This window comes from Micromesistius poutassou, assembly GCF_964030765.1.
Source record: "Micromesistius poutassou genome assembly, chromosome: 4".
Lineage (NCBI taxonomy): Eukaryota > Metazoa > Chordata > Actinopteri > Gadiformes > Gadidae > Micromesistius > Micromesistius poutassou.
In genome coordinates, this window is record NC_140274.1 from 3,144,434 (window position 1) to 3,158,860 (window position 14,427).

The 14,427-nt window shown below is 46.6% G+C and overlaps 1 protein-coding gene across 2 annotated transcripts; it reads left to right on the forward strand.

Moving 5' to 3' along the window:
* Positions 1-1,093: 1,093 nt before the first annotated feature.
* Positions 1,094-14,307, forward strand: LOC311341945 (multidrug and toxin extrusion protein 1-like). 2 transcript variants are annotated; one of them, XM_084466754.1, is made up of 18 exons: positions 1,094-1,259; positions 1,994-2,216; positions 4,382-4,483; positions 5,419-5,487; positions 5,598-5,746; positions 6,309-6,351; positions 6,548-6,592; positions 6,853-6,950; positions 7,768-7,865; positions 8,389-8,502; positions 8,654-8,721; positions 9,525-9,633; positions 9,828-9,903; positions 11,201-11,270; positions 11,426-11,558; positions 12,019-12,113; positions 12,702-12,785; positions 13,757-14,307. In XM_084466754.1, the coding sequence occupies exons 2-18, from the start codon at positions 2,106-2,108 to the stop codon at positions 14,057-14,059; spliced, it is 1,767 nt and encodes a 588-aa protein (XP_084322880.1). In that variant the 5' UTR covers positions 1,094-1,259; positions 1,994-2,105; the 3' UTR covers positions 14,060-14,307. The 2 variants fall into 2 exon arrangements, with proteins under 2 accessions (XP_084322880.1, XP_084322879.1); XM_084466753.1 differs by having other exon boundaries at positions 2,036-2,216.
* Positions 14,308-14,427: the final 120 nt, after the last annotated feature.

Below are 14,427 nucleotides of genomic sequence, written 5' to 3' on the forward strand. Positions count from 1 at the left end.
GAATAACACCCATGGGACAAATAGCAATGGTTGGTGGAATGCCATAAAGTAGGTCTGTATATGCAGTGTCAGCTTGTCCAGGCCCTGCAAGTCAGGATGTAGCCTATGAATCTGAATGAGTTTTTAGGTAGTGGCCATCCCCAAAATGCACTAGAATACAGGAAATCACCAAATCAAAATGTTCAGGGGGAGCGCCCCACCCACAAATGTAATCACCAGCCGCCACTGGTCGTGTTGAAATTGAGCCTAATATCTGCGTCTATGACCTCACATGCATGCGCACTACGGTCACGCGCAAAGTGTCCCGGTTTTAGTTTCAGGAAATCTGGTCACCCATGCATAGTCAGACAGATAGATAGGAGGGAGGTAGTAAGATACAGAGAAAGAGACAGGTAGATAGCTAAATCCAGAGTGTGAGACAGGTAGACAGACATTGTGTGAGAGAGAGACAGCGTTACACTGCAAGCGACGGAGGAGAGCTAAATGTGTTCTGGCTCTAACATACGGAGTCATTATCCCAGTGTGTGTGTGTGTGTGTGTGTGTGTTCCTGTAACGCATGTGTGTGTGTGTGTGTGTGTGTGTGTGTGTCTGTATGTGTGTGTGTGTGTGTGTGTGTGCGTGTGCCTGCTTTTGTTGTGTATGTGCATGTGTGTGTGTGTGTGTGCCTGCGTTCCTGTGTCAGTGTGCACGTTTGTGTTTACATGCATATGTGTGTGTGTGTGTGTGTGTGTGTCTGTGTCAGTGTGCACGCGAGTGTGTGTACATGCGTGTATGTGTGTGTGTCAGTGTGCACGTGAGTGTGTTTACATGCATGTGTGTGTGTGTGTGCCTGTGTCAGTGTGCATGTGAGTGTGTGTACATGTGTGTGTGTGTGTGTGTGTGCATGCTGCTGTGCCACAGACTGCGAGGTGAACAGAGAGGTGGCCAGCTGCAGCCTGCTGGATCGCAGCCAGGACCTCTCACCGACACTGTTTGGCCACTTCCTGGTCGAGCCCGGACCATGTGACATGTTAATGTTTGATGCCTCTGTTTTTCCTCAAGGCCTCCCTAGAGGAGAGAATGTTAATGATCACATTTGCTTGGAATGGTGGAATGAATGCCTGGGTTTAATCATTCAGTTGAGTAGGATTTGTGTTGGCTGCCCACGGAGCAGGTCCTTCAAATGTCATGCCAATCTAATCAAATACCTTTTCATGGATAATTACTCCACTTTATTTTTGTCATACTGAACATGTGACCACAGAGAGACGGGACTAAGGTATGCCACTGTTTGTGTGTTTCTAAGCACTCAAGTACTCAACTCTATGATTTTTGATTATATTCTTCAATTTAAAAGCTTTATTCTTCACATGCTCATTCATGTATGTGCAAAGCGTGTCTGTCAACACACTGAACCGTAAAGGCTCAGTAGTCCAAAATGTACAAAATAAATGAAAAGATTCTGCAAGAAGCATGAATTGTATATATTAATACAAATAAATATCTAATCACTAATCTAGCCTCAAGTGTTATAGTGCATTCTATAAAATCCTTGTAAAACTCTAGTGTATAGACTTTATATTCTAGAAGTTCAATACAACTCTAGTGTATAGACTTTATATTCTAGAAGTTCAATACAACTCTAGTGTATAGACTTTATATTCTAGAAGTTCAATACAACTCTAGTGTATAGACTTTATATTCTAGAAGTTCAATACAACTCTAGTGTATAGACTTTATATTCTAGAAGTTCAATACAACTCTAGTGTATAGACTTTATATTCTAGAAGTTCAATACAACTCTAGTGTATAGACTTTATATTCTAGAAGTTCAATACAACTCTAGTGTATAGACTTTATATTCTAGAAGTTCAATGTCTATAGACTTTATATTCCAGAAGATCCACACACGCTACGGTACAGACTTTCTGTTCTAGAAGATCCATAGCGCTCCACGTGCAGACGTTCTAGGTGAAGACATTCTACTCTGTTTACCATGCGACCGATGAGCAGTAATCAGTAACTGAGGAGTGGCCGACTCCCTGACGGGGTCAGGGGGTGGCGTGAGGCTGTGGGCGGGGGACGGCAGGCTGCAGGCTCTCCAGACGTCACTGCTGCTGGAGCCATGGAGGAGAAGCCGGCTCCCCGCCTGTCCTACTGCGGCCGGCTCCGAGCGAGGGTCCCCCCGGCGCTGCGCCTGGAGATCTCCCAGCTGCTGACCTTGACCGGTCCCCTGGTGAGCCCCCCCCGCCCCGGCCCGCTGTCTGCGTTGGGAGGTGGGGGCCAATGAGTGTGCAGCATCGTGCTGGTCTGGGTCTACATGCAGATGGGACTGAGAGCCGTGAGGGGATGGGACACACACACACGTGCACACACACACACATACACACACACACACGTGCACACATACACACACACGCGCGCACGCACAAACGCACGCACGCAGAATGTAACGCTTTTTACTGTGTTAACCAATTGTAAAGCGTAACCATTTCATTTTTTGATTAAAAATGATTAAAATAATTGATTCCCTGTACATGCTGTACAATCAGCTTTACAAACAGCTGGGGCACCGGACTTGAAGATGTACATCTAATCTTCCTCCTTATCTTGAAGGCCTGCTGGGCTGAGGAGGTGGAGTCTCAAGGCGCCCTGCTGGGCGTCCTGAGGCAGCGGCACAGCTACACTGTGTCCTAATCAGACTCATTCATGCAGCTGTGATCCTTTCTGTCAGCGTGCGCTCTTTTGTCCAAAGTAAATGTCTTGGAAGCAGAAAGCATCAGTACTAATTGTGACGTTGGTTTCGGGTTATGCTATTGTTATTATCATAAAGTCAATGAATATATGAGCAATACAAGAGCTCAACTTATGCCTTAACTAATGTTGCTATTTGTTATTTGAGTGGCAGCCCTTACTAATCTTAACTAAGCCACTAATCTTACAGATCAAGTATGTACATTTTGTGCAGTACACACCCACTCCTTAACCCCATGTTGACTGTTCAACAGAAGCTTTGGTCCAGAGCGAAGTATCAAAGTATTGTTAAGTATTCGATAGTATTGTTAGGTTGTTAATGAGCAGGTACACATTGGAAAGGTCATCAGAGTTTGCATAGTTGTTCAGATGTACAAATGAATTGGTTACGCTTTACAATAAGGATACATTAATAATCAGTCTCGTATAAAGTGCTTGAAAGCGATACTTGAGTAAAAGTACAAGTATCTTACCAGAAAATGACTTTGGTAGAAGTTAAAGTCACCTTTTAAAATATTACTTGAGTAAAAGTTTTAAAGTACCTGACATTTAGTGTACTTAAGTATCAAAAGTAATTGTCTGATATAAAATGTATTTAAGTATTAAAAGTAAGAGTAAAAGTAAAGGTATGTAAAAAAAAAAGTGAGTTAGAGGGTTATATATGGGTTAAAATATTTCTTGCAAATACGGCCACGGGTGTTTAACGTTATCTTCGTCACCACCACGGAGTTCACCAAGTTCGCCACTGCAGTCGAGATGCTCGTCATCTGCTACCGGAGTGGTAACGTTAGCAGCAGAGCCTGCAGCAGGTGCTTCCATGATGGCATCACTAATGTGACATGCCCGGACAAGCAGGACTTCTTCTTCTTCGCGCTTGGCGGTTGACATGACAACAAACGGACATTACGTCACTAACTCAAACTTCTTCTGATTTTAATTTGTAGTAACGAGTAACGAAGATGGTTAGGAGAAATGTATCGGAGTAAAAGTACACATTTTATTTAGGAAATCTAGTGGAGTAAAAGTGAAAGTTGTCAGAAATATAAATAACGAAGTAAAGTACAGATATGTGAAAATTGTACTTAAGTACAGTAACAAAGTATTTGTACTTTGTTACATTACAACACTGTTAATAATCATTAATTATCATTGGTTAACGCAGTAAATAGCCTTAACTAACAATTAACAAACAGTTGATTAAGAGTTAACTTAGGATCTAGTAATACTTTTCTTATGGTGTTCATGTAAACTAATTCAGAAAATATCTCTATGCATAATACAAGTCGTCGCAAAGTAAGTTCAGAGTTCACCATGTCTCTACATAGCCTACCCCCTTACCACCCGTTCCCCTACCACCCCTCTTACCTCTTATTGTTTGTTGTACGTCCTGGACCTAACAATTTTTAGTGCTTGCCACTTGTTTCTATGAACATCCTTACTGTACCGACGGCGATATACTGTTGTTTCTCCTTCTTCTGACAAATGCATTGAAGTCTCTTTAGATAATAGCGTCTGCTAAATGCCCTGAATATAATTGATCAGGAAGGCTAGAGGTAGACTTTTGAAGTGAGTGTCCAAAGTCCATGGATACTGTTGACAGTGTTGTGTTGTGTAATGTTTGTTGTTTGATTGTTTCTCTCCTTCCAGCTGCTGTCTCGACTCCTCAACTTCATGCTTCCCTTCGTGGTTACCATGTTCTGCGGCCGTCTGGGGACCCAAGTGATGGCGGGCTACGGGCTGGCCAGTGCGGTGAGGGCGGCCCGCCCACCTCTGGCCTCACCGTGGGCAGACGCAATACTTTACATTTACATTCAGCGCATTTAGCAGACGCTTTTATCCAAAGCGCCTTACAACGGTTCATACACACATTCACACACCGACGGCGGAGTCGACCATGCAGGGCGAACAAGCCAGTAGTGGTGGCTCGTTCGCGAATGAGTCGAACCAGTTCGGACGAACGACTCTTTGAAATGAACGAACCGACCTGATTCGCCGCTCTCGTTTGACTCGTTCGTTCGCCGAGACTCGACTCCCAGCTCCACCCACTAGTCGCTGACTCGTGAGTCGCCGTTCGTTCACTGACTGTGTTTAGCGGTGAGGACTGAGAAGACACGAGAGTCAGCTGGGCAACAACATCCCGATTCCGACCATGAAGCGCTCCTCAGCTAAAAGGAACTTAGTTAATGTTGTGTTGATTGATGACCGTTTGCACCATTGCACGATTGTGATTCGTTTGAGAATGAGAACGAGGGATGAGCTGAGTCTGACCGACTCGGCTGAGAACTGTGCCTTCACGATTCGCTTGAACGAGAACGAGGAAGGAGCCGAGTCTGACCGACTCAGTGACTGAGAACCATGATTCACCGCTACCGGAAATGCGAACGAACGAACGAACGAACGACTCTTCTTGGCGAACTGACCGACGTGAACTGATTCATTCAAACAAATCAGGAAATCCACCACTACAAGCCAGCTGGTCAGGAGCAGTCAGGGTGAGGGCGTCTCGCTCAGGGACACCTCCACACTCCGCTAGGAGGAGCCGGGGATCGAACCAGCAACCTTCCGCTTAGGAGCCGCCTTTACCTTACCGTCCTTAAGTGTTCCCGTTAGCAGTGAGATATGACGACAGGGCTCACAGCACCGCGCCGGCTCCCGAAATAACTCTCACTTCCTGTTCCTTCCAGGCCATCAACTGCTCCGTGGCGGCGGCGGGCTACGGTCTGGGGCAGGCGTGCGACACTCTGGTGACCCAGGTTTGAAAAAAAAAACAACCATCATTTTCACCCATTCAAAACACTCCCACTCGCGCCGCTGCTCTTGAACGCCTCGTGCTGACTGGTGATTGGGCGTCCCCGCGCCGCAGACGTTCGGGAGCCGGAACCTTCCGCGCGTGGGCGTGGTCCTGCAGCGGGGCATCCTGATCCTGCTGCTGTTCTGCCTGCCCTGCTGGGGGCTGCTCGTCAACACGGAGCCCGTCCTGCTGGCTTTGGGTCAGGGCCCCGAGGTTGCCAGGTAACAGCATACACCGGGCCCCGCCCCCCCTCCCCTCTCCTCCCCTCTGGGCGCCTGTGTGTGCGAGTGTTTGTGTGTCGGCCAATTAGTGTGAACAGTTAAAGGACGCGCCGACGCCTGCATACTGATGGGGCTGAGCGCCTTGAGACGGGACGCGCACGCACGCACGCACACACACACACAGGCGCTCGCACGCACACACGCACGCACGCATGCATGCACACACACACGTGAAAAAAAAATGCGATACAACTTTATTAATCCCCCGTTGGAGAAATTCGTTACACACACATACACGCATACATATACACACAGACAGACAGATAGACAGACAGACAGACAGACCTTAATGCATGAATTCACTACATCATGTGGTGTGAAGTAAATGTGAACGCCCCATTATGATGAACTGAAGAGAAGAGACTTTGTTGAACAGATAGTTTGCCTAGCTTTATTAAAGAAATACTAATAGATATTATTTCCTTCAGGTATGTATATTATATCACTTTCTCTTGATGGAGCGGTGCTGTGAGCTGACCTTTGAACCCGTTTGTGATTTCAGAATAGTCCAGGTGTATGTGTATGCCTTCCTGCCTGCATTGCCAGTGAGTCAAAAGCTCCCTCACACTTTCTGTACGTTGTCGCATCACAGCACACACACTGTCGCATTAAGCCAAACGATTCCACTGTGAATTCAAATGAATCCATTGAACAACAGATTAGACTCCCCGTGTCGTATAACAAGGGGAGCCCCCCTGCATGTCCTCATTCAACATGCATTCAAACGTTGCTTTCTTTCAGGCCGTCTTTCTACATCACATACACGGGACTTACCTCCAGAGCCAGGTACTAAATCCCCCTCAAGACCCGAGTGCTGGTGGAGTACTTGAGCACTCATCCAACGTTCAGCCCTCTCAGTCTTCACAGCCACAGGAAACATACTGGGTTTACTGCTGTGATGCACCGAGGTGTTGTTTGCAGGGGAAGTGACTGTGGTGCGTGTGTGTGTGTGTGTGTGTGTGTGTGTGTGTGTGTGTGTGTGTGTGTGTGTGTGTGTGTGTGTGTGTGTGTGTGTGTGTGTGTGTGTGTGTGTCTTCTACATTCAGGGTATCATCATGCCTCAGGTGTACATGGCGGTGTTGGCCAACGTGGCTAACGTTATCACCAACTATGTGCTGTTGAACTGGCTGGCTCTGGGGCTGAGGTAGGAGAGTGCTGCTCACACACACACATGCTTCTTTCTATCAGGGAAGTATGTAAACACACACAGTAATTTATAGGGATACGTCAAGGATTTTATTTATGCATAGCTTTAAATGTCGAAACCGTTTGTAATTTACTTAAAAAAACAGTCTTCCCCAAACCAGGCGGATTTGCCAGGGTAAAAGTCTGTTCTTTCATCCCTTTTTAATTTGTACAACGTTTATTTATGGTTATTACTAACGTAAATGTAGGATTGTTATCGTCTCAGCACGCACACCAGTGCTTTGAACGCTCCAGTGCACTGCGGCCCCAGCAGGCTGCAGTTCACCTACCGGCCAGAGAGGCCAGTATTGAGAAGGAATTCTGATTCCTACACATAGTAAACCTAGTGCAACTATAACATAACAACTGTAACTATACAAACAAAATCGAAACTTTTTCTGCGGTTTATAATGTTTCCGCTATATAAACAATTTGTTCTCAAAAGAATCAGGGAAAGGCATACATTTACTCTTGCACTGGTAAGTGGTGTTTGAGTGGACTTGGAAGTCAATACTACGGCTCTGTCCCAATTCTCCCCCTTCCCCTAGATCTGAGCCCTAACCCTAGATTTTGTGCATTCCCGTGAAGGGGTAGGGTGTCCCAATACTTAGGGGAGCAAGGGGGAGTGCCTATTTTCCCTTTAAATCAACCCTTGAACGTAAGCCAGCTCAGGAGCTGACTTGCAGCTAAGGGCACTCAAAGCAAGTGTTCTTGTTAAGGGGAGCGAAATGGGGCTGGGCCTTCATCTTTGTTTGTTTGTGCTGCTCTGTTTGCAGTGGGTCTGCTGCTGCCAATTGCCTCGCTCAGCTTTACCAGTGTATCTTCATGTTTGCTTACACTTGGTGGAATCAATTACACGTGAGCACATGGAAAGGTAAGAGACTCTGAATCCCACCAAGATATCCACGGCTTTCCCCTTCAGTGGAAACCCAAAGGGGACCCTGCAGTCTTTTACCTGATGCTGTCTGTTTATTTACTTTATTTACTGTTTATTTACTTTATTTATTATTTAGTTTATTTATTTAGTTTAGTTTATTATTACTTTTCCTTGTCTTTTATTTCATTTTAAATTTCTTATTTTATTTCCTCATTATCTTTTATCGTATTTATGATTGCTGCTCTCCCTCCACTTCTGTCTTCCCTGTTTGTGTTGCTCCATTGAGAGTATTTTAGAGTGATTTATTCTTAAATATATAGATATGGCCGTTACCAATCTGGAATAATAATAATAAGAATCCCTAGAATAACAGGTATAACAGGTATCTATCACAGATACTCTGTGAATACCTAAAAACGCAATAAAAACATAAAGACGTCCTAGACGCTCTGACCTAGAAAGCTCTTATGATTCTCCGCTGTGTGTGTGGCGGTAAGCAGCTCTCCACCGCCCCCTGCAGGCTGGTCCACAGAGTCGCTGCAGGAGTGGGGCTCCTTCATGCGGCTGGCCATCCCCAGCACCCTGATGACGTGCTTCGAGTGGTGGATCTACGAGTCTGGGGGCTTCCTCGCTGGTAAACATGTTTAACACAAATTATTCAGACAATAGTGCTCATTGCAATAGTTAATAACAAAAATGTAGCTTATTGAGGCTAGCCATAGCAGCTATTATTAATAATTGACCTTTGGCTTTGACCTTTGGCTTTGACCTTTGGCTTTGACCAGGGTTACTGGGGGAAAACGAGCTGGCAGCCCAGCACGTTATCATGATGGTGGCCTTCATCAACTACATGGTAATGTATCCATAAAATACTAGTACACTACAACTAGTATTACAACTAACCACCCCAGTGCAAATCCAACCCTAGACTATCCTGCCCTTGTCACTAAAATGTAGAACAACAAAGCAGTAGTTGTTGATTTGTGTGTTGAGCAGCAGGGGTTTCAGGTCGGACTCAACCAGGTAAGAAACGCTGGAGAAACGGTTCGTTTTGGGGGCAGAACTCCCTGCAAAAGTGCGAAATCGCCACAATCTACCAGTAGGCATCGTTAGGCAGGAAGACTCACCTCCACCGGCACCTCTCCTGTCCCCTACATCCTCAGATACCTCCTGTCCCCTACATCCTCAGATTCCTCCTGTCCCCTACGTCCTTAACCTCAGATCCCTCCTCCTGTCCCCTACGTCCTCAGATCCCTCCTGTCCCCTACGTCCTCAGATCCCTCCTGTCCCCTACGTCCTCAGATCCCTCCTGTCCCCTACGTCCTCAGATCCCTCCTGTCCCCTACGTCCTTAACCTCAGATCCCTCCTCCTGTCCCCTACGTCCTTAACCTCAGATCCCTCCTGTCCCCTACATCCTCAGATCCCTCCTGTCCCCTACGTCCTCAGATCCCTCCTGTCCCCTATGTCCTTAACCTCAGATCCCTCCTGTCCCCTACGTCCTCAGATCCCTCCTGTCCCCTACGTCCTTAACCTCAGATCCCTCCTGTCCCCTACGTCCTCAGATCCCTCCTGTCCCCTACGTCCTTAACCTCAGATCCCTCCTGTCCCCTACGTCCTTAACCTCAGATCCCTCCTCCTGTCCCCTACATCCTCAGATCCCTCTGGGGATCCAGGCCGCCGCCTGCATCCGCGTGGGCAACGCTCTGGGGGCCGGCAACACGGCCGGAGCCATCCTCTCTAGCAAGGTGGCTCTCTCACTCGCTGGTCAGTCATCCTCTCTCTCTCTCTCTCTCTCTCTCTCTCTCTCACTGGTCAGTCCCCGCCATGCCCTCTTAAGTCTGTCTGTCTGTCTGTCTGTCTCTCTCTCACTCTCTCTCTCACTCTCTCTGGCTCTCTTGTCTCACACCTTGTTTCATTCCTCTCTGTGTAAATGTCTCTCCTTGTCTGTGACCTTGAAGGGGGGCTGGCGGTGTTGGAGTGTCTGGTCCTGGCCTCGTCCAGGTCCGTCATCGGCCTCATCTTCACATCAGACCAGTGAGTAGGGGTTAGTAGTAGTTAGTAGTAGTAGTTAGTAGTCAGTGGAGTTTGGTTCTGCAGACTGAACGTGAGCACGACTCCACCTGCAATTAAATACGGACAGATACAAACATAACAGCCAAATAGATCAGAGCTATAGTCATGGGAGATAATGTGAATCTAAATATAAAAAGCATTTGAATACCTGCCTAGGTGCTCACCCGCAGGGTTGCCAACTGTCACACATCTGGCGTGACTCTCACGCTTTCAGCATCAATCTCACGCTCTCACACACATGCAAGAGATATCACGTCAAATAGCCCATCTTTGAAAAAATAATAATAATAAACTTTTTTCCATCCATTCGCTGTTGATCACTCACTACTAGACCACAGAATATACAGGAAACATGCTCATTAGATCTATCTATTTATCTATCCATCTACTCTATATTCTATAACAACATTACGTTTGTTTTATTACTGTTGTTTTTTTAACGCAATTAATGTGGATACTCCGCTATTTGGTTTCATTTACTTACTCAATACTTAATCTAAAATTACAGCCAGGGTATCAAAATGAACATCAAATTTGCATTTTTATGTGATTCCCAACATTTGAACAAGAGAGAAAGATGGCAAAAAGTAACCTATTCTCGCAATATAGACCCTAAAGGTTTTCCCATGGTTTGACAGCCCTCCTCAAAACAAAATTACAAGGTGTCTTAATGTAGTGTAGGCGATCAACCAATAACCAAATTACTAAACTAATTAAAGGCCATGACACACTGTTACCTTCTGTTAAACTCCTTCTTTCTGGGTCAGACTGGGAATAAATTCTGAGGTCTTGGTTAAATACATATCTATGGCAGCAGGTATCAGTATACAGCTGTGTTCCCATGTCAATGCATGATTAAATGCATGATTAAAAAATATCTAAACACATTTTGAATGTCCTACGTCAACAACAGCCAATGGCTTTTATATCAGCCTTCCTTCAATTTGTTTATACTAAGTAAACAAGGTAGGTCAGACTGTTTTGTAAAAAAAATTGGGTTATGGTCATCAAAAACGTTCGCCGCGCGCACTCTTCGCACGCCCACCGACATTTTGCAGAGTCTCACTCCAGCCAAAGTCTCTCAGTTGGCAACCCTGCACCTGTGAACATTACTCTGCTTTGTTTATTCAAATCTGCTCAACATAATGCCGCTTATCCGTTGGGCAGATAAGGCTGCCATGATGCCGATATGCTAGCAGATAACGCTGCTGTGCTGCTAATTCGTTGTGCACCTTCACGAGTGATGCTTGTCTTGCAGGAAGATTGTAGCGCTGGTGTCCCGCCTGATGAGCGTCTACTGCGTCCTGCCTCTGTTCGACAGTCTCGTGGTGAGTTCAAAGTCGCCATCCGCTGTGAGCAACCACATGCTTTTTATTGATGTTCATGGTTCGGTTGTTCATTGTCAACACAACAACAACAACAACAACAACAACACAAGAGCACCACACAATGCCCAGGTGTTCTCTCCCCCCCTGCGCTGCAGTGTGTGAGCACTGGTATCCTGCTGGGAACTGGCCGGCAGAAGATAGCTGCAGTGGCCAACCTGGTTGGTTACTATGGTATCGGCCTTCCTCTGGCCACCACCCTGATGTTTGTGACTGAGCTGGGAGGCGTAGGTAACTTAAAGACATTTAACTGTTGAACTGTTAAAAGACGTTAAACGTTTAAACACCAGGTGTGAGTGTGATTAGCCGTTACAAGGCGTTTGAAAATCTGTCTTTTCCTGTATTTTAGTAGAGACCACAAGTGGGCGTGTCCACCCAGATGTGTGATGGATAGATAAGCAACATTTGATGGACTGATCTATCCAGCGTGGTGGACGCTCCCATTTGTGAGGTCACTAAAACACTGGAAAAGGCGGATTTTCAAACGGCTTGTAACGGTTAATCACAATCGCACCTGGTGGCATTACATCACCCCTTAAACATTTGGAAGTTTCAGCTTTCAAAGTTTTCACATGAGAAACGGACGACAAAATGTGACGAGAACCTTTAAGGTTTTCATGTTAAAAGTGGTTTCCTGGAGCGAGAGGAAACCAAAGCTTCAGTTGTCTGTTCCCTGCTCTCCCGTCCACAGGGTTCTGGGTCGGCCTGCTGGCGGCGGTCTGCGTGCAGGCCATCTTCTATGTGGTTGTGATTTTGAACTTTAACTGGGAGAAAATGACAGCCGAGGTATGTCGCTCGGAGGCACAGAACGCGCACAGACACGTACACAGCTCGGCCTTGAATCTCCACGGCATGGTTACTGCTTGGAAACCATATTCCTGCAGTGAATAGAAAGAGCTTTCTTATTTGTTGATTGAAGCTCTTCCAGTCATAATGACATTTGCTTGTGCAGCGCTTAAAGGTTTTATAGTTACTGTAGGAGTTAATCGATCTGAATCCAATGACAAGACGGATGAATGGATACAACCATCTTTTATTATAATTGCATTACTCACAACCACCACTTTCATCCCCTCTTCCATGCTATGGTGCATGGGAAATATAGTTACAAACGGTAGGAGGTACATTAAGTCTTAAGAAAGAAAATACACACTGAATTATTATGGTCCACAAAACCGAAAGCTTTCATTGTCCTGTGCGTGACAACCACGTCACTCTGATTGATTGTTTGATCGATTGATGTCAGCCTCACTCGCTTTTGATCAAAGTGTCTGCCACTCTAATGACCAAAATGCCTTTTCTGGTTTAGTTATTGGCCAGGAATACAGATTTGATGGGTATAAATATGTATTTCTTCTAATCCTCTGTGCCAAGGCGGTGAAGCGAGGTAAGAAGAACATGCAGGTGGATCCGCTGAACCCAGAGACCTCCACCCAGAGTGCAACCAGCAACGGCAGCGTGAGTGCCCTGGCCTCATCCACACACTCACGACAAAGCATCACAACCAGACACTTTAGAGTTTAGATTGACTGCTAAACAACTAGGCAGAAAACGGCCGCCTCTTGTTTTGTGGGTCTGTTTCAATATTTAACGTTCCTTTGGTAGGCTTCCACTCAGTGCAAAATAACCATAGAAAACAAGGACTATCATGCTGTCATACATACAGATACATATAGTCCTAATTTATATAGCGCTTTTATCCAAAGCACTTTACAGTGTTGACTGACATTCACCCATTCATGCACACATTCACACACCGACGGCGGAGTCAACCACGCGGAGTAGACCAGCCAACGCGCTGGTGTACCAACTCTACCACCTGAGCTAATTAGGTGCTCAGGAGGAGATACATATATACATACACACACACATACAATCAGATACACACATATACATACATACATACAGATACATACATACACACCAGTGTTTCCCACAGACCAGGTAGCAATGTGTGGTGCCCCCCTGCAGGGTTGGAAACTGGTTTGGTTTTTGGCCGGAGTGAGACTCTGTAGAATCTTATCATGCTTACATTAGAACCGCTGGTGGAATTGTTCGGGGGGGGGAGTTGGATTGTGGGCGGACGGGATTGTTGACGGGGGGGAGGTACGGGATTACGGGCTGGCGGAGTTGTTGAGGAGGGGGGGGGGGGAGTTGGGTTGCGGGCGGACGGGATTGTTGTGTTGGATTGCGGGCGGACGGGATTGTTGACGTAACATTTGCGTGAGTGTGAGATATTTATACTTAAAAATCGCGTTAAAATAAAAATACATTTAAAAATCAAGAATCAATTTGTGGCGCTCGTTGTTGAATGTGTGGCGCTGCGCCACACATTGGTCTATGCATGGGAAACGCTGCACACACAGGTATATACACAGATACACACACACACACATGGGCGTGATGCTGGGTCTGTGCTCCTGCTACAGCCGGTGAGCGGCCCCCCCTCGGAGGACCAGAAGCAGCAGGACGGGGCGCCCCCTGCCCAGCGGCCGGACGCCGTCCAGGGACCCAGGAAGCGGCTGTCCACCACCCAGCTGGTGCTGAGGAGGGGCCTCACCGCGCTGCTCATGGTTCTGCTGCTGGTGCTGGGGGTGGTGGTCCACTGCCTGCTGCCCCTCCCCGAGGCCCCCGCCCCCCGCTCAGAGAGCAACAGGACCCTGGGATGGGCCAACGTCACGGACAGCACCCCCGCCCCGGGTCTGCCCACGCTGTGGGACTCAGCCGGGTAGAGGAACGCCCCTAGCTCCATCTTTATCTTTATCTTTATCTTTATCTTCACTCGTGTTCCAAAAACAACCAGCTCGGAATTCCCAAATCATCCATAAACTAAACAAACGTCATCAACGTCATGTTTTGAAGCTGATTTGCATTTGTTTACATGTCATTAATGTGTATAAAACGTGCAACAAAAAACAACAACACATTTAAAAACAATAATAAATGGCGTCCGAGTGACGACTGTGACTTGAGAGTGACAGCAGCGCCCCCTGGTGGTCCTCCCTCGTACTGCTCTAGATCACAGGCTGGCTTGGGTGAGGCGGATCAGGGGTCAGCAGGTCGGTCATGTGACCACGCAAGGGGTCAGCAGATCGGTGAG